We start from the raw sequence: 21,944 nt of genomic DNA, 5'->3' as shown, positions 1-21,944 counted from the left end.
GAACTCAGGTCCTCATCCTTAAGCAGCAAGTGAATTTCCCACTGAGACAGTCCACAAACCCTCTTCTCATTAAAGTCTCATTACACAGATAAATGGCTTACCACTCCTAATGTAATATTATTAGTTATATATGTGCCTCATCTGCTTGACTAGACTGAAAATTTTTAGCTCTTTATGAACTCATATCCCCCACACATAATAAGCATTCAAATAACTGTTTATTGAGTCAGTATGAACTAAGATTTCAAATTGCTTGGAGGTTAAATTTTAGTCATCTCAAGAGATAGTCTATATGCTGTAACACCCTGACTCAAATAACATAATTATCTTTTAGAATTCAAGGTCCAAGGGCATTATTTTTCATGATTTGACATTTAGCCAATATTAATGATCTAATGGTCTGTTCACATTGTATTTGGGCACTGCTTTAATGAATATAGATTTGAGCTATGGCTGCCAACAAAGAAAGACTGAAAAAAAATAACTCATAAAACACCCCACTAAAATGACTACTTCAGCCCAAATGAGAGATGAAAGCATCAAATTTTATGAAGAGACCTATACCATACACAAATGCCCATGCAATTGGATAATTTCCTTTGGAACCCAGGCATTAAATTTTTGAGCCTGTTCCAACAGCTTCATACTCTGTTAAAGAACAGAAGTTTTGTTTGTTGGTCTTGAATCTTGGGATAGTCATCTCTGCTGGAAAGGCTCTGTAAGCCTCCTGAAATACTTTCTTACACACTGGAGAAATAGTGTTTGACCAAATGCTCCAAAAGTGACATGAACACTTAGTTGTTCCCAAAAGCCTATCAATGCATTTGTGAGAAAATGATAAGAAAAGGTATGAAGCAATCAGTGAACAATGTTCAGGAGAGATAGTGGTCTGATGATGATCAACATCCACAGATACAAATCTGTAAGTAGAAGCACAAACTGAAAAGAAGATTGGGAGGAAAAGAGTGTGTGAGCAGGAAGATTAAAACAACTGATAGTGTGCACTTTGACTAGTTGAGAGTGAAGTATATGAGAACAATTATAGACACCATAGGGAAATAAGGATCAAGTACATATAAGTGGTGCAGTACAAAATAAGTAAAAATTGAAAGAAAAAAACCTGCCAATAAAATCATCGACTGAAAGGTATTATTTCCGTCTTCTCGCCCACATCCAGAAAATAAGTAAATAAATAAATAAACCATTAGCTTCCAAAGAGTGAGACTGTGTCTCATGGTACCTCAGGAAACATGAATTAAAGTTAATGACTGAATCTAAACTAAACAAATATGCTTTGATAGGCAAGTGTCTGGAGTAAAATTTGTAAATATAGTGAGATGGAGACATGGCCTATCAATACATCCCTGGGAGGGAAGTAAGGTGGAGAAGTCACAGATGGAAAGGATCAGTTTTCTCTCAGGTCCACACTGTTTTATATTATTTGAAAGAGCCAATAAAATACTAGGTTTAAAGAACAGGCAACTGAAGAGTAGATATTTGGACAGACTACCTAGTGTAAGGTCAATGTTTTGACACACAGAGGCTGAAGAATATTCATTCAAACATCTATTCTTTAATCAGTTAAAGTTCCAGTCCTTCAAGAACCCTTAGTTTTCTTTTTTTTTTTAAATTTTTATTTTGCAATACAATTCAGTTCTACATATCAGCCACAGATTCCCTTGTTCTCCCCGCTCCCGCCCCCGTCACCTTCCCCCCAGCCTGCCCCCCATTCCAATCTCCTCCAGGGCAAAGCCTTCCCCACAGACTGAGATCAACCTGGTGGACTCAGTCCAGGTAGGTCCAGTCCCCTCCTCCCAGGCCGAGCCAAGGGACCCTGCATAGGCCCCAGGTTTCAAACAGCCGACTCATGCAATGAGCACAGGACCCGGTGCCACTGCCTGGATGCCTCCCAAACAGATCAGGCCAATCAACTGTCTCACCCACTCAGAGGGCCTGATCCAGTTGGTAACCCCTCAGCCATTGGTTCATATTTCATATGTTTCCGTTCGTTTGGCTATTTGTCTCTGTGCTTTATCCAACCTTGGTCTCAACAATTCTCACTCATATAAACCCTCCTCATTCTCGCTAATTGGACTCCCAGAGATCCACCTGGGGCCTAGTCATGGATCTGTGCATCCAGATCCCTCAGTAGTTGGATGAGGTTTCTAGCTCGACAATTAGGGTGTTTGGCCATCCCATCACCAGTGTAGGTCAGTTCAGACTGTCTCTCGACCATTGCCAGCAGTCTGTTGTGGGGGTATCTTTGTGGATTTCTGTGGGCCTCTCTAGCACTTTGTTTCTTCCTATTCTCATGTGGTCTTCATTTACCATGGTCTCCTTAGTTTTCTTTTGCTGATTAATTGAGTGCTTTGTTTCTTGAGTCTAGAGCACCTTTACCTGTTTTCTTTCCTTACTCATAAAGGACTCTGAAAACCCAAGAAAGATCCCCTATCTAACCTGTCCTTTAATTCTCATGCCTACTTCCTGAAAAGTTAGTCACTATACATCTTTCTTGACTGGAAACTATTTTTAGAGGGAACTGAGTCACTGGGGAATTATCAGATTTATGCTAAGAAAGTGTTTTGTTTTGCAAGACACAGATGCCTTGAGTAAAGCATGTTATTTATCTTTGCATACCTGTAGTGGAAGCCATGCTGTTGTGGGGGTAGGAGAGCAGACAAGCTCTGGATATTGATGATATGGCTGGGTGGAGAGAGGCATATAAAGCAGGAAGAAACAGAAGCTCACCCCTTTCAGGCTGCAGAACTGGCGAGCTAAGAGGCAGCTGTGGCTTGCCCCTTTGTCTCTCTGATCTTTCAGCATTTACCCCTATGTCTGGTCTTTGGTTTTTATTAAGACAAATTAGGATTTGTGCTATATCTAGCACCTAATGTGGGGCATCTGATGTAGTACAAATTCTAATTGGTCTTAATAAAAATCCAGTCAGATATAAGGGTAAATGATGAGAGGTCAGAGAGACAAAGGAGCAAGCCACAGCCACCTCTTACCTCACCAAATCCTCAGCCGTAAAGGGGCTGAGCTCTTGTCTCTGCCTGCCTTGTATTCCTCTCTCTGCCTTGCCTTTTCACTTTCTGTTTCCTCCTCCCCAGAGGGCAGAGCTTTATTTGTTGGAGCACAAACAAAATATTACCACATATAGAAGTTCCTGGAGGCTCTGCACTATTAGGACTTCCAGAATCCCCCAAATCCTTTGTCCAAATGATGACCAGCATTGAAACTCTAGTGTTACTTACTCTCAGATTCCACTGGTATCCTTTCAGATATTAACTTTCAGTATCCATGTATACATGATGTACTGTTTCTCCTTCATCTATTTAAGTTTGGATGATACGCTTTGAGTCACTCTCCTATCACTTATGACTCCAGCCTAATTAATTAATCAACTATTCCTGCCTTCTCTTTGAAGTTTTGACACTAAAAACACTGTCACAAGCAACTCCTATCTGAATATTCCAGCGAAAGTCAATTCTCAGTGTTTCTCAGGGACAGCCATGAGGCTTGTATGATTTCGAAACTGGTGATTATACATTACTTCAAAGAAAATACTGACATCAAATATTATTATCTTTGCTTTCCTTTGTGTAGTGATGAGATTATACACACACACAGGAGAGAGAGGAGGAGAGGGAAGGAGAGAGAGAGAGAGAGAGAGAGAGAGAGAGAGAGAGAGAGATCTTTGTGAGTTCTAAAGAAACGAAATCTATTTTCCAAAGCTCAGAAAAATACAGTTATAACTATCTGCTATTAGTTCAAAAGAAAACAACCTCAAACAAACAAACAAAAATACTTCTTCTAGTGCACCTTGCCTATTCTAGTAATACATCACAAAATTTGAGGGTCAAGATGAATTATATGGCATAACATCCCTACAAAACATATAAACAGTTCTCTAAAGTGTATTTCAATTCCCATGAGGTTTTATTTGACTAACAAAGTCAGCTCCAAATGAATGGCTCCCTAGCTGGGCCCTCTTTCAGTGTGTAAAATCCCAGGTCAGTAGCCATCTCAACAAACTTACAGATTTTTTTCTTTTACCAGAATATAACTTAGAACATTGTAAAATCTGAGAATCTCAATAGGTGTTTTGTAGTATAAAAAGTCTGAGGGAAGCCGATATATTCTCATTGTTATTTCTATTTAGAGAACAGTGAGAAAATTCCTTTCCAGCATCTTCCAGACTGAGGACAGAGTGGAGTGGTTATGATGCTAAAAATCATTGAGAGGCATTGTGTGAGGTTTGCTGCAGGGGGAAATACTTTCTCTTCTCGTGCTGGATGGAATGTTACAACAAGGTCTGCAATTAAGAAGCCAGTGTGGATAAGCAGATTCTTCTGTAGACCAAAACCATCCCTGTATTTACTTCTCTTCACAATCAGTATAATTCCCCACTCTTCAGCATGGATTACGGTCTTCTGTTATCTGTAGTACAGTGAACCCCCACTTTGGAGATGGCGGCTGTTCTTACAATGAGGCATGCTCTTTCCTACCTCTGTTTTTTGTCCACATACTTACTGAAATTCTTACTGGAATCCCAAGCTCCCTCCTCCTCTTCCACCATCTTTCATGCTTGCTGCACACACACACACACACACACACACACACACACACACACACACATTCACATTTCCATAAAGCACCTGGGATTTCCTCAAGGAAGTCTTTCCCCAATATTCCACAACTTCTTCCAACATGCCTCATCTATCATCAATCTCAGCAGAACTGATCTCTTATCTTTAGTACCCAACTACAATCTCAATCAGGTTCTTAACCAGGGACTTGAGCATGGAGCTAAATCACAAATAGATGCAAGTGAAATTTTAGTTTCTTCCTTATTCTGGGGAAGAAAGTCTACAATTCATTTTTGCTGGGGATGCTATGAATGTGTTGCTCTGATTGATTGATAAATAAAATGCTGTTTGGCCAGTAGCCAGGCAGGAAGTATAGTGTAGGTGAGATGAGGAGAGAGGAGAATTCTGGGAAGTAGAAGGCTGAGTCAGGAGTCGCTGCTAGCCGTGGCAATGAGGAGCATGATGTAAAGTACCGGTAAGCCACAAGCCACATGGGTTAATATAGAAGTGGGTTAATTTAAGATATAAGAACTAGATAGCAAAAAGCCTGCCATGGCCATACTTATAAGTAATATAAGCATCTGTGTGTTTATTTTGGTCCAAGCAGCTGTGGTATTGGCGGGTGAGAGAGACTTGTTCTGACCATGGGCCAGGCAGGACCAGGAGATAACCCCAGCTACACTTTTTTTTTAAATAACTGATTTCTGATTGGATCTAAGGCTTGCTCTGTTGAAAGTAATTCATGCCTAGTATTATGGACCTAGTCAAAGGCCAGTGACAAAGGAAGTCACAGGCACAGGCTTGGGCTTAATGCTTGTGTTTTGCTAAACTGCTGTGTTACCAAAATCCCTACTAAATATTTGTGTTTATATCTATAAACTAGTGCCAATTTCAGTCTTGAGCAGCAAACCTTCTCTTTGCAGCAAACAGCTTATGCAGAAATGCATAGCTGCACAAGATGCTGAGAACAAGTGCTGTGTGTTCACCACTGAGTGAGACCCCATTCCACCACCTCACACCTAACTTCTAAACTTTCATATCTGCTATTATTTCTATTATCTACTCTGCATTATTGTCCAGATAATTCCTATTTTCCCATTTTATGTTAATCAGGCTACTCCAGGTGAGCCTTCCCAACTTTCCCAAATAGTCCATGGCCACTTACTCATGCCTTGTTATTTTGGTTGGTGTTTGTGGCATTATGTTGCTTATGTGGCTTTTTATTACCCATCTCTTCTCCCGCCCTCCAAAGTAGTTGCACCTCAGAAGTGTTTCATCTCAGACAAGAAGTATATAATACAAATTCCAATTCCAGTCATTAAAACAATCATCTCTGGGCTTGGGGACATAATCACAGCAAAAGCAACAGGTTGAGTAGAATTATGACTTCTACTAAATTGGAAAATCTATCTGTAGTCAGGTATGGGTGCCACATTCCTATAATCACAATATCTAAGAGGCTGAGTTAAGGAGGTTCATGAGTCCAAGGACAATCTGGTATACACAGTGAGACCCTGTTTTAAAAGAGAGGCAAAGGGGGACAGAGGTGCTTTGGAAATTCAAATAAAACTTCTTGAAAGTTCAATTTGGAAACCTCTGCTGGATATTTAAGAGAGCAGTGGAGTTCTGCAAAAATAACTTTCTTAGTATTTCAAAACATCTGCTACTGGTTCCAGCCAGGACTATAGGGCCATGTAGCCCCAAGGATCAGAGAAATGAGAAACATTTCACTAAAAAAAAAAGGAAAGCAAGTTTTCCAATACCTCCAAAAATGCAGGGCTCAGATTTACATGGGAAGCTCAAGAGACTTCTTTGCAGTTCGTATGAATTTGTTTTGTAGATTTGGAATGAACCTCAGCTTTGCCTCCTCATTTTACTCCCGAGGATCTGAGATTTGGAAACGTGAAGCAACATGTCCGAGGTCATTCAGAAAAGCAACTGCAGATCCAAGTCTAGAGTTCATGTGTCTGAGTTCCCAGTGCAATATTTAATACATTACATCAAACCACTTCCCCAAAAAAGATCCCAATCAAAAATAAAACTTGTGCAAAACAGATGTGTTTAGTGGCCAGAACATTTCAAGTCTTTTTCCACAATTTTCTCAATATTTTATTTATCTATTATGTAGAATCTTTCCAGAAAAAAGCTTATGATAGACATCAGTCAGTCAGTTCTGACCTGAGTACCATTCAAACCCCACAAACGTGAAGAAAACAAAAGTTAATATCCACCAATATGAATTATAAATGGCACAACCATATCATAATTAGAGGAGCATTATAAAGTGATACATACTATCTTCAGATTTAAATAATTCTAGTTTTCTACTATGTGCAGAGGGACTTATTTTACTATCTGTAATACTATAATATTTACTAATTATGTCCAAACCACAACCATATGGTTTGGAAAAATGAAGTTCAGATTTTTTAAAGTTCTCCAAGAAATGGTGAAAAGAAAAACTGTAAAAATAATTGGTAAAATATATGGTTTAAAATTATGTTTTTTAACATTAAAGTTAGAAAGCCTTTATTCAGTTCTTCTTTCTTTCTTGAAAATAGTAACGTTAAATTTGTTTTAAAATAATAAATCACACTTTTTACTTATAATAACATAAAATAGTAGTTTTCAATGATGTATTACAATCATTCAAGACATTAGCAAGAGAAGGATCAAAGCTAAAACCATTTCAAAAATTATTAGTTTAATAAATTTTATAAACTCTGATTTTTCACAAATCTTTTAACCTAGCCCAAATGGACCTTTAACGGGTTTGAGTGTTAGAGAATGTGAAATGTACAAATCATTGGTCTAAAAGATAAAGTTAAATCTAATCGAGAAAAAACAATCAAGAAAAGAAATGCCCTGAAAAAAAATCCTGATTTCTTTAATATCAGTTTTCTATAAATATTAATTTTTATTAATTTAAATTCATTTTTGGCCAGCTTTTAGTACATGGTAGTATGTCCTAGGTATAAGATATTTAGAGTTATGACCAAGGCAATAAGTGGATCTGGTTTAGATTCTGAATTATAATAAATTAAGAAAAGTAAGCAGCAAAGGAGGCTTTTAAGATATTGGGGTGATGCTGTGGGATGTCTTTCTGTACATTGTGAATATGCGTTGCTCTGCTTGGTTGATAAAGAAAGCTGTTTGGCTAATGGCGAGGCAGAATAAGATTAGGCGGTACATTCAAACTGAAGAAAGAGAAGAAGAAAGGAGAGTAGGAGAGATGCCAGCCACTGCCCAAGGAGCAACAAGATGCCAGCAGACCGGTAACACCATGGCCACATGGCAACATATAGACTAATAGGAATGGGTTAATTTAAGATGAAAGAGCGAGCTAGCAAGAAGCTGAGCCGTTAGGCTATACAGTTTGTAATTAATATAAGCATCTGAATCATTTTATAAGCAGCTACAGAACCACGGGGCCAGGCAGGAGTGGAGAAACTTCCAGCCACCGGGTAAATGTCAAGACAGACTATATTACTATAATTTTTAAAAATTATATTATATTATATTTACTTTTATGTGTATGCATGTTTGTCTGCATGTATTTCTGTGCACCAAGTATGTGCCTTTTGCCCACAGAAGCCAGAAGAGCTCATCAGATCACCTGGAAATGGAGCTTTAGATTGGTTGTGAACTGCAGTATGGATTCCAGGAATCAAACCTGGGTTCTTTAGAAGAGCATCTAGTGCTCTTAACCACTGAGCCATTATTCCATCCCCTCATCAAAATAAATTGAATTTAAAAACCTAAATACCTTTCACATTTATGTGACTAAATTTACATTTACCAGATACAATGTAAGATCATATAATATTTCTGATGAGCGTATTTTCTTACAAAAAGATAAGATAATTTAGTTATAAATATGATCAGTAATTTGCCTAAGATACAACTAAATTATACTACTGTTGGATTGCTTATTTGGGGACCCTCTTTCCCACACTTCTTTTTGTTTTATAAGTACAAATAAAGTGTTTGTCCACATGTTCGAGCCACAGAACATGTCAAAATGCCACTGGTAGAAATCTGGAAACTTCACCCTTACTAGTTAGCTTTCATAGTACTGGAAGTAACTACACAAGTTACTGGAGGAGAAAAGTAATAATTAATCATATCCAGACTGGCCTGGCAAGATATCCCCACTGTTGTAACAGTTACGTGAACATAATGGAAGTAACCAATCACTATCTGATTGGATTTAAGTCCCTCCTCTCACAAGATGAAATCCATCCGTGGCACTATTATCAGGCTTAGTCTATATCTATACAGGTCGTAGACACTAGGAGAAAGCCTACCATTATGAAGATAAATGGATACCATACTAAATGGACCCCTAATTGCTTATCTTTATATCCATAAATCAGTGAATCTCTCAACCATCATTTGTAATAGATGGTGATTGACACAGTGACCCACACTGACCAAGGTGCATAGAAAAACAGACTGTAGAGTTCTCAGCTCTAAAGGAATATATATATATATATATATATATATATATATATATATATATATATATATCACTATCACCACCACTACCACCACCACCCATCAAGTGTCAAGAATCATTGTGTAAGGGGAGTGGAGAGAATGCTAAGACCCAGACATGGTGGATGACTACATGGAAACATCTTCTGGACACAGCAGGACAGTCGTTCACATGAACTCACAATGGTTGGGACACCATGTACAAAACTTGTACAAGCCAAAGGTGAACCCAATTCCATCATGGATAGGGAAGAGACAATTTTCTCTAAGACTGTCATCACTGATGAGTACACTATTTTTCAGCAGAACATGATACACTCAAGAATATTTGGACAGCACAAATTGATCTCCAAGGATTAAAAAAAAAAAAAAAGGACACAAAGTTGGTTGGGTAAGAAAGGCAGGTGGATCTAAGAAGAGTTGGGGGAGAGGAGCTGAACATGGTCAAAACATATTGTCCTGGCTTGTTCACCAAGCCACATGGTAAGCATTTATTTCAATGTAATTTCCATAGCAAGCATCACAGCTCTGTTTTCCTGAATAACCATGACTAGTATATTCATGTTGGTTTTACAGACAATGAACCCAGATTTCTTTAGAGCCTACACAGCTCTGATTCTCATTACAGAGTTGTTTTCTTTTCAATCCACTGAGCACAGCATCTTTTCAACTCCACAATTAATCTGTTATTTTGAAAGTAGAATTTATTATTGTGTTGATGATTGTATATTTGTTTTTTAACTTTGTGTTGAGATAGCAAACTTTTATGAGAAGTAAAAGGCCACTTTAATCCCTAAACTGACAGAAACTCTTAAATATTTATTAGGGACATAAAAATCCAATTGTTTATTAAGTAATTCAAAACCCATAAAATAGAAATGTACACATAAAAGTAGAGCCAGCTGGAGTGATGGCTCAGCAGGTAAAAACACTTGTTGCTCTTGCAGATAAGCTGGGTTTGGCTCCCAGCATCCACATGGTGGTTCACAACCATCCGTAATTCCAGTTCCAGCATGTCTGTTACACTCTTATGACCCCTGCAGGCACCAGACACTCACATAGTGCACATACACACATTCAGACAAAATTTCAAACTGTTAAAATAAATCTTCTTAAAAGTACCAATCTAGAAAAATAATTTGTAAGCTTCAAGAAGCTTCACAAACACTTTAATTTATGGGGCTGGAAAGTTGAGACCCACACCAGCGTGTGAGTTCCCACCTGTAGTCCAGTCCTTAGGAGACCAAGGCAGGAGCATTATCATTAGTTTAAGGCCACTGAAAATAAGGCTACAAAGTAAATTCCAAGGCAAGTCTATCTGGCAGAGTGAGATACTATCTCAAAGCACAGAAAGAATAAAAGAGAAGAAAAGAAGGAAGGAAAGATAAAAGGAATGGGAGAGAAAATTGGGATTAAAAGAGAAGAGGCAATGTGTGCTAAAAAAAAAAAAAAAGATTAGAAGAAACATACTGCCATAGACTAGGTGTTTTTATTTTATTTAATTTAAAAGACTAGCTAATGAATTGTCCTTTATTGTGAAACGGCCATATACATAGTGGGCAGTTATAAGAGCAAACTTCAAATCCTTCCTTGTAGTCATATTAGTTCCTGTGACTTTGTGCAAAGTGCTATGGCCTGGTTTTCTTCTGTGAAAACAAAACGCGTGATACGTAATAAGTATACACGCACGTACATGATCTATCAACTCTTGGTAATTTTGCGAACAGATATAACTTGAATTTCATGGAAATTATTCCCCACACACATAGAGAGCAAAAATAAGAGTAGCATATAGAGAAAAAGAATGCTAGCTAGAATTAGTTAATATTTATTAGTGATGTGATAGGGTACAGATGCTAGAGAGCCATTCACGAGTCAATAGAAGCACAGAATCCAAATAGGCTTGAAAATGAGGGTACCTTGTTTCTCTGGAAAACCAGTATGGGTGCATTAGAGGGCACTGCTTCTACTTTTTATGGCATAGTGAAGGGATCAGGACATTGTGGCCAAAGAGGTCATCCTAAAAGCAAAGCACAGCAAGGAGATTGTACACCTTGTCCTTGAATGGGGACGGGAGTATTTTTACACTCCTGTGTTGACCAGTCATAATTTGCCTACTGAAAGAAAGATTGACTTTGGGTGATATGACTTCTCTTAAAGACAGCAATACTTCAAGAGGGAGCATCAGCTGGAAGCAATCTGTCACCACCATTCCCAGGAGGTAGGAAGTGTGACCCAGATCTCAAGGGAACAATGGGGCTGGCACACCGCAGCATTTGTTAGGGAAGGCTTCAGGGAAGATATCCTCGGTTAAGACATAATCTGAGTTGTAGAAAACATATCCATGTAATAAAGTTAGATTTGTGTATGCATGATATGGATATAACACCAGTAAGACACGAAAGTTTTAGAAAATTTATCAAATGCCATCACAATGAGGAAGGCACTGGGTTGAAAAAGGTTAGCGGTATCAGCTGGATTTTTGTTAGCAGTGACAAAAAGCATTAAGACTACCATTAAGACGTCACTTGCAGATATTAAAATATTGTTCAAATCTATAAAAGAGGATAAATACCAAACCTGGTTGTCTATTGAAAAATCATTCCAGATAAAGTGGGAAAGAAATATTTGAGAGTAGCAAGGCTAGAGGCAGGAAGGCTGTACAATAGCCCAGGCGTTAGATGATGAGGATATGGATAATACCCGCCCCCCCCGGGGAGGTGTTTAATAATTTCATATTGATTGAGTGTTATTCCACATGATATGTTTATCATGACACTTCTACATTATTATTTTTTTCTGATATATGTTCTCTTGGGTTCTGTGGATTTTATTTTCATCTGAGAAAATCATTTGAAGTTTCCTTGGAGGATAAAAGGGAAATATGTGTATTATGTGCACATCTCTAAGCTAATCTATCCATTTGCAACACTTGTTTTTAATCAGTATATGTTAAGAACATAAGCATGAGTTTTCATTTTTTAAAATAAGGTCTGTGACTATAGCTAAAAGCATCTTCAGAATAAAATTTCTAAGAACTACATGCAACTGCTGGGAAGAGAACTAACTTTTTCTAGGGATGAGCTCCTTTATTGGTTATTCAGTGCAGAGTCGGCTTTGAAATCTTATCCACACAAAAACAAGAACAGACTCAAGAGGTTCTAGTTATATATATATATATATATATATATATATATATATATATATATATATATATATATATATGAATACACATTTGTGGGTGTGAGTGAGTGTGTGTGTGTGTAACAAGCATATTAAAAGTAAAAGGCTATCGACTTGAGAGTGGAGGGGTTCGAATAAAAGTATCTGGGAGAGGCTGGAGGGAGAAAAGGGAAGGAGGAAGTAAAAGTACTATTTCACTTAACAGCATCTATAAAAGAAGGAAAAATAAAAGAAAAAAACCCTGTGAATTTAATTCAAAACACAAATAGGGAGAGAAGCCACAAGGAATTTGCTTATCTTCGATTATATAGGTTACTTTTCTCGTTGGTGTGATAAGACACCTGATAAAAACCACTCAAGGAAAGGAGGGTTTATTCTGGCCTCTCAGTTAAGTAGTATAGGGGCTGGCACTGGCTGCTCTTTCAGTTCAAATCCCAGCTGGGTTCATATCCCAGCAAGCACATGGTGCTAAGAACCAACTGTAACTCCAGTTCCTGTGGATCTGATTCCCCTTTCTGGCCTCCCCAGATGCCAAGCATGCATGTGGTACACAGACATACATGTTGACAAAACATTTGTATATATAAAATGAAGTGTTATGGTCTATCATGAAGGAGAAAGCATGGCAGCAGACATTTGAGGTGGCTGGTCACATAGTATCTACAATCCAGAAGCAGAGAGCAGACGGTAAGTGGAGCCACCTACAAAGCCTCAAGGCCCATTGTTGAGGCACCTGCTTCATCCAGTAAGGCCTCCTTAAAGCTACAGCACCCTCTAACCAGTAGCCACCAACCTGGGACCAATTATTCCAACACAAGAGCCTATGGGAAACATCTTTACATTCAAACTAATAGTCTTTTTTGGCAAAGAAGGAATAGTAATACTTTCTAAGGCATACTTAGTTTAACCATCCTCCAAATCAGGCTTTTGATTTTAATGCATCATAATTTCCTATTTGATGAAAACAGGAATCCTACATTCAATTTTGTGAGAGGAAATTATGGCAAATGTACCTTTTGTTAAGTTATGGTAAGAGATAAAGTCAGTACCACCCACTTTGTTATGGCAATACTATCAGAGAAACCACCATGAAAAAGAGAATAGTAAAAAATGCCTCTCTCTCCCCGAGAAAAATAGTGTGCCTTTTAGCCTCTGCTTTCTTTCCTTTAAAACCAAAAGTATTAAATTAAATCACAGCCCTAGCTTTGCAATTCTGATTCTCAAGTTTCAAACGTCTTTCATGAAAGAAAATCCTATAGTGTACACCATTCCAAAGCTAGGAAGACTTGATATTTTACCATAGCTCTGTATCATATGTGTGAAAGACATGTGGACAAGAGAATCATAGATACCAAAAGTTCATGGAGTGTTTAATAAAGGTAGTGGTGGTGAGCTCCAAGACAAAGCCAGGGCTCCTGCATGCACAGACAAGAGTAATGAACACTTGACTCCAGGAGCCTTGAGGATGCCAGCTACCCCAAGCTTGCCCTGTTATTATCCATCAAAGACCACCCAACTGCACGTGCATACACACACACACACACACACACACACACACACACACACACACACACACACACATATGCACAAGCCCCTCTACCACAACCGCCTACAGCAAACTGAGCGGCATTTTGGAAAGGAACCAGGGCAAATTCTTCAGAAGCCTAGAAAAAGACTAGACTAATTACTTGCTAGTTCTATTGTCAAGCTGTCTGACATTAGCCAAGTTTCATATAGTTTCAAGTTTCAGGTCAAAACATTTACATAAGAGTACCCCTGATGTTTTACAGTGGTTTTTCTTGTTACAAAACTCTCAAAATATTGACCTCCTTAGAAACATTTCTTCTTACACTCCATTACATTTTATAAATGTCTCTTCTTTGGTTTCTGGAGCTGCCATAAAGTATACCCTTGTTCCCACTCTGAGACTTGTACTTCTTAGATCTATTCCTCATCCTCCATTATGTGACATCATCCGTATTTGTTAAGAAAATGATTATTATATCTCCAAGGCTCTACATGTAATCGTACATGTAATATCCTGCCATTGAAAGAAAAGTCAGATTTTAGTTCCCAAAGACTGTTATGACTTAAAAAGACAAACAAGAATCAGAAAGATTTGATCTCCGAGGACACAGCCAGCCACACTGGATGGAAAAACCACAAGGCTTTGTTTGGTAGCACTACAAGTTACAGGCAGCCATATGTCACCCGTTTGATGTTTACTATTATGGTTGCAAGACAGATGATATTGAGAATCAAAAGTCATTGCAATTCTTCTTTACCTGTTATGAAATCAAAGCACAGGCGATTAAGGATTTGTTATGTGATGAGTATTGTATGGCTAGGTCAGGGATGACACCAACTACCATAGTCTCCTGGTTTTGAGGAATGTTAACCAGGTTTTTAGAAGCTGTTAGTCACAGAGTCTGACTATAAGGTCTGTGAAATTGACTGAGAATGGCCAGTGCCTAATCATAATCTTAGAACATGATAATAACGCAGTAAATGTTTGTGAAATAAATCTACAATAGCTTAATCGCCATAGTTTTTATTTTTTCTAAGCTATGAGCTCCTCATTGAGAAAATAATCAGAACCATTAAAATCAATAGTATAGTCTATTTCTGCATTCTATTATATGTATGGCCTTTATCATTTAGATTTTTTTGCAGTTTGTTATTTAAAAAATCCTGCTGACAATGCCTTGTCTCCTTTGATGCAAATCACTCAGAAATACAAAAATTCCCTCTAGTTACATTGGAAGTAATTTGAAAAATTAAAATTTAACGAAAGTAAAGGAAATAAAACCTTAAGATCTTTTGTTAGGAAGAGTAGATTATTAGAAGGCCTTGAGTCACATAGTTTCTGGTATCATTCTTAGATATATGAAGCCATTAAACCTTCATAGCAATTACAGTACAGCCACATATGCCTCACTTAATTCAGTATCCCCTAGGACTGAGCTAACACCAAAGTCTTAATCTATGGGACCTATGCCATGAGAGGGAGTCCCCCACCCCATACACACACTGCCTGGAGTGCCAGGACCCAGATGCTGGATGGCCCAGAGACCTAAGACAGAACCAAACACAGCTTGAGGGGAAAAAAAAGTCAATGTAATGATACATAACAATATTCTGCTATACTCATAGATTGCCTAGCCCAATTGTCATTGGAGAGGCTTCACTCAGCCTCTGGAAACAGATGCAGAGACCCACAGCCAAACATTAGGCTCAACTCAGGGAATCCTGATGAAAAGAGGGAGTAAGGATTTTTAGGAGCCAGAGGAGTCAAGGACATCACAAGAAAACCCACAGAATCAACTAACCTGAGCTCATAGGAGCTCATAGAGACTGAACCAACAACCAGGGAGCCTGCACTGGCCTAGGCCCTCTGCATATATGTTACAGTTGTACAGCTTGATCTTCTTGTGGAACTTCTAACATTGTGAGCAGGGGTTCTGTCTGACTCTTCTGCTGGCTTTCTGGACCCTACTCCTCATATTGGGTTGCCTTGCACAGCCTTAATACAAAGCAAAGTGCTTAGTCTTATTGCAACTTGATATGCCATGTTTTGTTGATATCCATGGGAGGCCTGCTCTTTTCAGAATAGAGGAGTGGATTGGAGGGAAGAGGGGGGAGAGGGAAGGGGAGTGGCAGAGGGGCTGTAGAAAGGGTAAACTGGGGTCTGTATATAAAATGAATTCATTATTTTTTTTTTTAAGGCTAACATTGGAGCCTGTGAGAAACCCTTGCCGGGTTTTCTGTATCTCATCATCATAGGCCTAGACAAACAAGTTGAATTTTCATTGTCGGGCACAATCTACGTTATTTCCTGCTTTTGAATTACAGCTCCTTGGTGGTAAGGTTAAAGACCACTGGTTACAGTTCTTGAGCGAAGCTTACCTGTAGTTCTGCTTTTCGTTTCCTATGTGGAATCTGTCGTACTGTGAGTAGGCTTTGTTCCCTTCCCAGTCCATCAGCTCAATCCTCAGCATGTACTGCCTCTGACTGGTTATGGCAAAAATAAACTCATTCCCCAGCCAATATTCACCAGAAGGATTCCCAAAGCCCTGCGAGAAAGAAGAGAGACACTCACTTGTTACTCCAGAGGGAACTTTGTCCTGTTCAAATCTGTTTTCTAAATAGCAATACAAATTATCTTTTAAAGGTAGCTTTGTTGGCCTTTTCATACTTTGTTTCAATTACCAACTTATTCTAGTACTCTTTGGCTGGAGTTGACATCTAATTCTTATCATAGAAACCTGTTTATTATGGCATTCTTGGGTTAAATCAATCTAGTTAGGCTTAACCACAAAATAATTCTCTATTCAAACTTCTTTTAGACAAAGTTTTTTAAAACTGAGTTGACATTTTAAACATAATTTGAACATTTTCCAATGACTATTATCAGGATACTTCCCTTGATTTACTAGTATTATATTTGTTGTTATCATTATTCAGGAGCCCAATTATACTATAATTTCACAGATGATTCAATTCTTCTAGTGACCTCAATTAATTTTAATAGTCAAGTCTAGAAACCAATGGGTGTTATCATTTAGATTCTTCATTGGCAAAGATTTGGATTTGGAGGCAGAATGATGAGTAATAGGGGCCAGTGAGTAACTGAGTTGAGTTCATTGTATCCAAGTCTCACTGTGGTCTTATGGTTTTCTTTGGAGTCACCTATATCAGCAATGTCAAAATTTCATTTTTGTTCTTTTGTGTATGTGTGTGTGAGAGAGGGGGGGAAGAGGGAGAGGGAAGGAGAGGGGGAAAGGGAGGGAAGGAGGGAGGAAGATTGAGAGAGAGAGAGAGAGAGAGAGAGAGAGAGAGAGAGAGAGAGAGAGAGAGAGAGAGAGAGAAGTATTCTCCCAAGGCTATCATTGAAGATATTGACAAAGAAAGAACCTGAGGAATTGCTGATATAGATTTAGGGCATTTCACAGTTGCTCAGAAAGCACTCCCTTGGCAATACCTGATGTAGCAGCTGTGCTATATTTGTGAATTTTCCAACACTAATGAAGAAGTGGCATGCAATAAATTTCACAGACATTGAAGGGAAAGAAGGAAGGGAAGGAAGAACTCAGAAGGACAAATGTTAGAGCACTTTGCACCAATATTCAGAGATCATTCTATTGAGTCTGAGCCATACAACCGAGAGCTGGTAAAGATAACAGTGTCAGCTTTCAGACTATGTATCTCAGAACATTCCACACAATCTGCATCTGGACAGACTCCTTAACTGTGCCACACAATAACACTAAAAGACCAGGTCCTGTAATCACAGGATATATACTTGGTTGAAAAATATATACTTTATGAAAAAATGGACCACAGTTAATTGAGTCATTTAATGAAGGGTTAATCCATGCTTTGAAGTGTGAAGGAGTATTATAATAATTACAGCAGCACTGATAGTCTCAACACAGGTAATACAATATGGAAAATGTTTATTTCTATTCCAACTTTATATCAATTTTAAAGTATAACAGATATTTCCTTAACTTTTCCTCCATTAATCAACCTAAGAAAGGAGTCAATGTTCCCTCTTTCTTTGTTAGAATATGCTGATGCTCAGTGTCTACCAATAATTCTCTAAATTTGTTCCATTGCCTCTGCCAATAGAACTACTTCCCAACAACCAGCAGTGTTTGATATCAAATCCCTTTCTGTCAGGTCTGCTATCCCAATACCAACAGATCGCAGTGTGTGGTGCTTCAGTGCAGTGGTTAGAGCAAACGCCTAGAGTGCCCAAAGTTTGCTGCACGCGCGTGTGCTCGTGCACACACACACACACACACACACACACACATACACACACACACACACTCATAGCTTTATATTGAAAGTTAATAGGTGTGTGGACATTTTCAAAGTTATTCTCTGATTTAACTAATTTTTTGACTAATTGCACAATATCCGATTGGATGACAATGAATATGTAGTCCTCTAAAGACTATTTGCATAATTCAGAGGGAAATACAGGATTCATTAAAGTTAGTACTCTAGTGACTCCGTGTGTGTGTGTGTGTGTGTGTGTGTGTGTGTGTGTATAAGTCTTCACACACACACACACACACACACACACACACACACACACACACACACACACAAGTGCATATGGAAGCCAGAGTTTGCCATTCGATGTCTTCTTTCACTGTGTCTACCTTCCCACTTCCCACCTTACTTCTGGAGGCAGGATCTCTTACTGCATCAACGCTCACATCACTGGATGGAAAGGCTGGCCTCTAAACCCCAGTATCCTCCTGTTTCAGTCTCCCAGTGCTGGGACTACAAGTGTTCGCCACAACCTATAGATTTTTATGTGGGTTCTGGGGTTTTAATCCCAGCCCTCATATTTCACTTCCCTCCTCCTAAGACACTCAGGCCACACTTGGTGAAAGCGCCACAGTAGCAGAAATTATCAGCGGTTTTTAGGATGTGCTAAAGATTTTACAGCATCTCACAGGAGCAGGTGCTACATGCTAAGAAGTCCAAAGTTCTCCTGCTAGAATGTGTGCACAGAATAGAAAGTTACAGGGGGCTGAAACTCTGAGTTAGCACTCTTCAGCTGCAGCAATTGCTTGAAAGACAAGGAGGACCACTGGGATTTCCCTTGCAGTTTTTAAGCTCAGACCAGCCAGAGCTGTCCCTCTAGCCACTCCACAAGTCCCTATGCCACGCAGCATTGAAACAAGGGTTCAGCCATCATATTAAATGTGAGTGGAGAGGCTGGGAATGATGAAGTGTTAAGTCTTAGGTCACATATTTCCATGCTGCTGAAAGTGTTGTGTGGATAAAACTCTCCAGCTTCCCTGGGAGAAAGAGCATTGATCCCGGGTGAGCCTCAAAAATGGACAAACAAGAGAGCCGTTCCTACAAAAGCCTGTACTCGCTCGCTCTCAGCATGCAGGTCTGGAGGAGTACCAGAAAAAAAAAAAAAAAGAAAGAATTGCTTGCTGAACAGTTGCCTTTTTTTTCTTTCAGAGGGAAGCAACTGAAAAGAAAAACACTGAAATTTGCCACTAGGAACCAAATTTTAAGTTCATGCATCTCACCTCCCAAACTGTCTATGTGAGTAAAACTGTTTTACTACAATGAAGCAATATGGTATTGGAGAGATAGTGGAGGGAGGGAGCTGTCTAATGGCCAAGTGCAGTGGAGCAGAAACAACTGTTTCATCATCATGAAGATGACGGATCTGCCAAAAAGGGGAAATGGAAATGGGTTCCCACATAAGGAAACCGTTGGATACTTTGTCAGGCACATCCATGTATCTGATGTGGGGAACAAAGGGATTAAGTAACCTCTCCCCTTATCTCTGCTACAGTGGAAGCCTTCCTTTACCACACATTTTCAGTGGCACTTTCAACTTCCCTTAAATGACTCAGTTTCCTCATCGCAGAAGAGACGGTTAAAAATATCTCCATGCACAGTGTTACAAGAATGAAAATTAGTCAAGGCATCTGAGTGTTCCTACACAAAAAGCACTTAAGAAAAACCTATTGAGAAGTTATGTCACATTACACAGTCGCATTTCGCTTTCTGCTTTCTTCTATAAGATGGCAAGCTCTTTCAACGGAACAGGTATCCTCCTATGCTGTGCCATCTAAGTATCACAGAATCTTGTCTTGGCTGAAAATTAATGTATATATCAATAGCATTATTGAACAGGCTTTTAGACATGAGTGTGTCATTAAAAGCTGAGTATCGCCTTGAGGAACAAATGTCGGTATTTTTAACCCAAGATCTAAATTAAGAAATGAAAACTTGAAGCCAAGTGTTTGCACAAATGGGGCTTCAGTGTGGCACAAATGGCAGAGAAAGACAATAGCCACCCCCTCCTCAGTCTTTCCTGCTCTCCTGTGAACGAAAGTTCCCAGAAGGAAGCTAAATCCCCAGGCTGAACCTTCAGCAAGGCTGATTAACTGATTAGACCTTTAGTGATGGTGGAAAGTTTGCAATGTTGGAGGTCCAGAGCCTAATTACACTTTATCTTGAGCCATCTTTAGCCCTCCAAAGAGCCATTCCCCCTTGCCCATTTCTGTGTCACCTAATGTCCTGTGACTAATAGGTAAAACCATCTTACAATACATTAACTTAACAAAGCACTAGTTTCCACCAATCCAAGGGCTAAGAAAGGCTAAGACAACATCTTAGACCACAGCAGACTCTCCCTCCTCCCTGATGTTTCCGCTGTTTGTACTATGTCTTGATTTATGAATTTCCTTTTTCTGTTATTATAAAAACTTCATGAAATTGCTTCCATGGTGGAACATGGAATTTGGAGTAGTCTAAATCTGTGTTCCCAAGCCATGGATCTCAAGTCAAATAAACTATGTCTTATCCCCTTTGAAGTCCGAGTTGTCTTTTTGAGTCAACACATCTTAACAGGAGAGAATCTCTCTCCTTTTATTCCCACTTGGTCCGATTTCTCCCCATCTTTCCGGCCTATGTATTTCATGTGCTTTAGGATCTAGGACAGAAAAATTTAAGTTCATATGCCCACATTAATAACTAACTGATAATTCTGATGGTTCCTTTACTTGGAATTGAGTATCAGACAGAACAGGGGTGTTACTTATGAGTAGAGATTAAATACTCTTCCCATGCATATGTTCAAAATGTCTGAGGTGAGCCTAAACATCAGGAAATTCATACAGTTCCACTCAGTGAAGGTGGAAATTCATATAAATACAACATTAAAGAACTATGTACAAATTAAGAACAATACATTAATCAGATAAAATTATCTGAATAAAGGAGACATGAAGCCACATGTTTGCCATGGTCTCCATACTAGAAGGCAACTTTTGATTATGGGACTAACAGAAAAAAAAATCAAATTTGTCCATAAAATATAGTAGTGGTTAGCTCAAAACCATTTTTAGATATTTTTGAGTATACTAGCTTATCACAGGTCAATGTTTTATTTTAAATGCCCTATACAAAACATGAAAAATGAAAATCATACACAGAGTTCTGTTCTGATGTTAAGGCGGCAGAGACAAACACTAGTAAAAGGACGAGATTCTTCTGTCGTGAATAAAATGCAAGGATTCTATGACATAAACAAACGAGTACATTCACTTATGGCAATCCTAAGTGCACAAAGAACTTCGCTGCCATGAGCCAGGCTCGCTGCTGATTAATTTTGTCTTCCAGTAGTTTAATAAAGGGGGAACACTGGAATTTAAAAGAAAACAATGCTGACTTCAAATTGGCCTCAAGAGTCACATTACACTTTGAAAATACAGGGAGAGGAAAGGATCAATATTCATTAATTTTGCCAAAACCTGAAGAAATGCTCAATTTCAGCTTGTCCTTTTCCAAGTTAATAAAATAATTGTCTCTGATACTTTATTTTTTTTGTCTGATAATGCTCACAGGAAGTGTTGACTTTTTATAGAAGAAACAAAATTGAAACCAGACACAGTCTCTGTATCCTATGGGCTTCATCTTTCTTTCATACAAATTATTAAAAAAGCAGACAAGGCTGGTTTTCTTTTCTTTCTTTCTTTTTTTCTTTTTTTCTTTTTTTTTTTACTTCACAGTTAGAGCTCATGTTAGAAGTGTCTCCTTTCATGGCTGAGACACTAAGCCCAAGAAAGATGGGAAGAAATTTTGATGTAAAGAATTTCAATTTCTTATGTATTTTTTTCAATATAG

At 38.6% G+C, this 21,944-nt stretch overlaps 1 protein-coding gene across 3 annotated transcripts in view; it reads right to left on the bottom strand.

Moving 5' to 3' along the window:
- Window positions 1-21,944, bottom strand: part of Angpt1 (angiopoietin 1) — a 250,764-nt gene that overhangs the window by 24,692 nt on the left and 204,128 nt on the right. For all 3 annotated transcript variants that reach the window (XM_059247853.1, XM_059247852.1, XM_059247854.1), the window contains exon 7: window positions 16,176-16,342. In XM_059247853.1, coding sequence (XP_059103836.1) covers window positions 16,176-16,342 — 167 coding nt within the window. The remainder of the gene's footprint in view (window positions 1-16,175; window positions 16,343-21,944) is intronic.

This window comes from Peromyscus eremicus, chromosome 20 (assembly GCF_949786415.1).
Source record: "Peromyscus eremicus chromosome 20, PerEre_H2_v1, whole genome shotgun sequence".
Classification (NCBI taxonomy): Eukaryota; Metazoa; Chordata; class Mammalia; order Rodentia; family Cricetidae; genus Peromyscus; species Peromyscus eremicus.
Note: the sequence above shows the minus strand (reverse complement) of the source record. Positions and strands in the feature narration are given on the sequence as shown.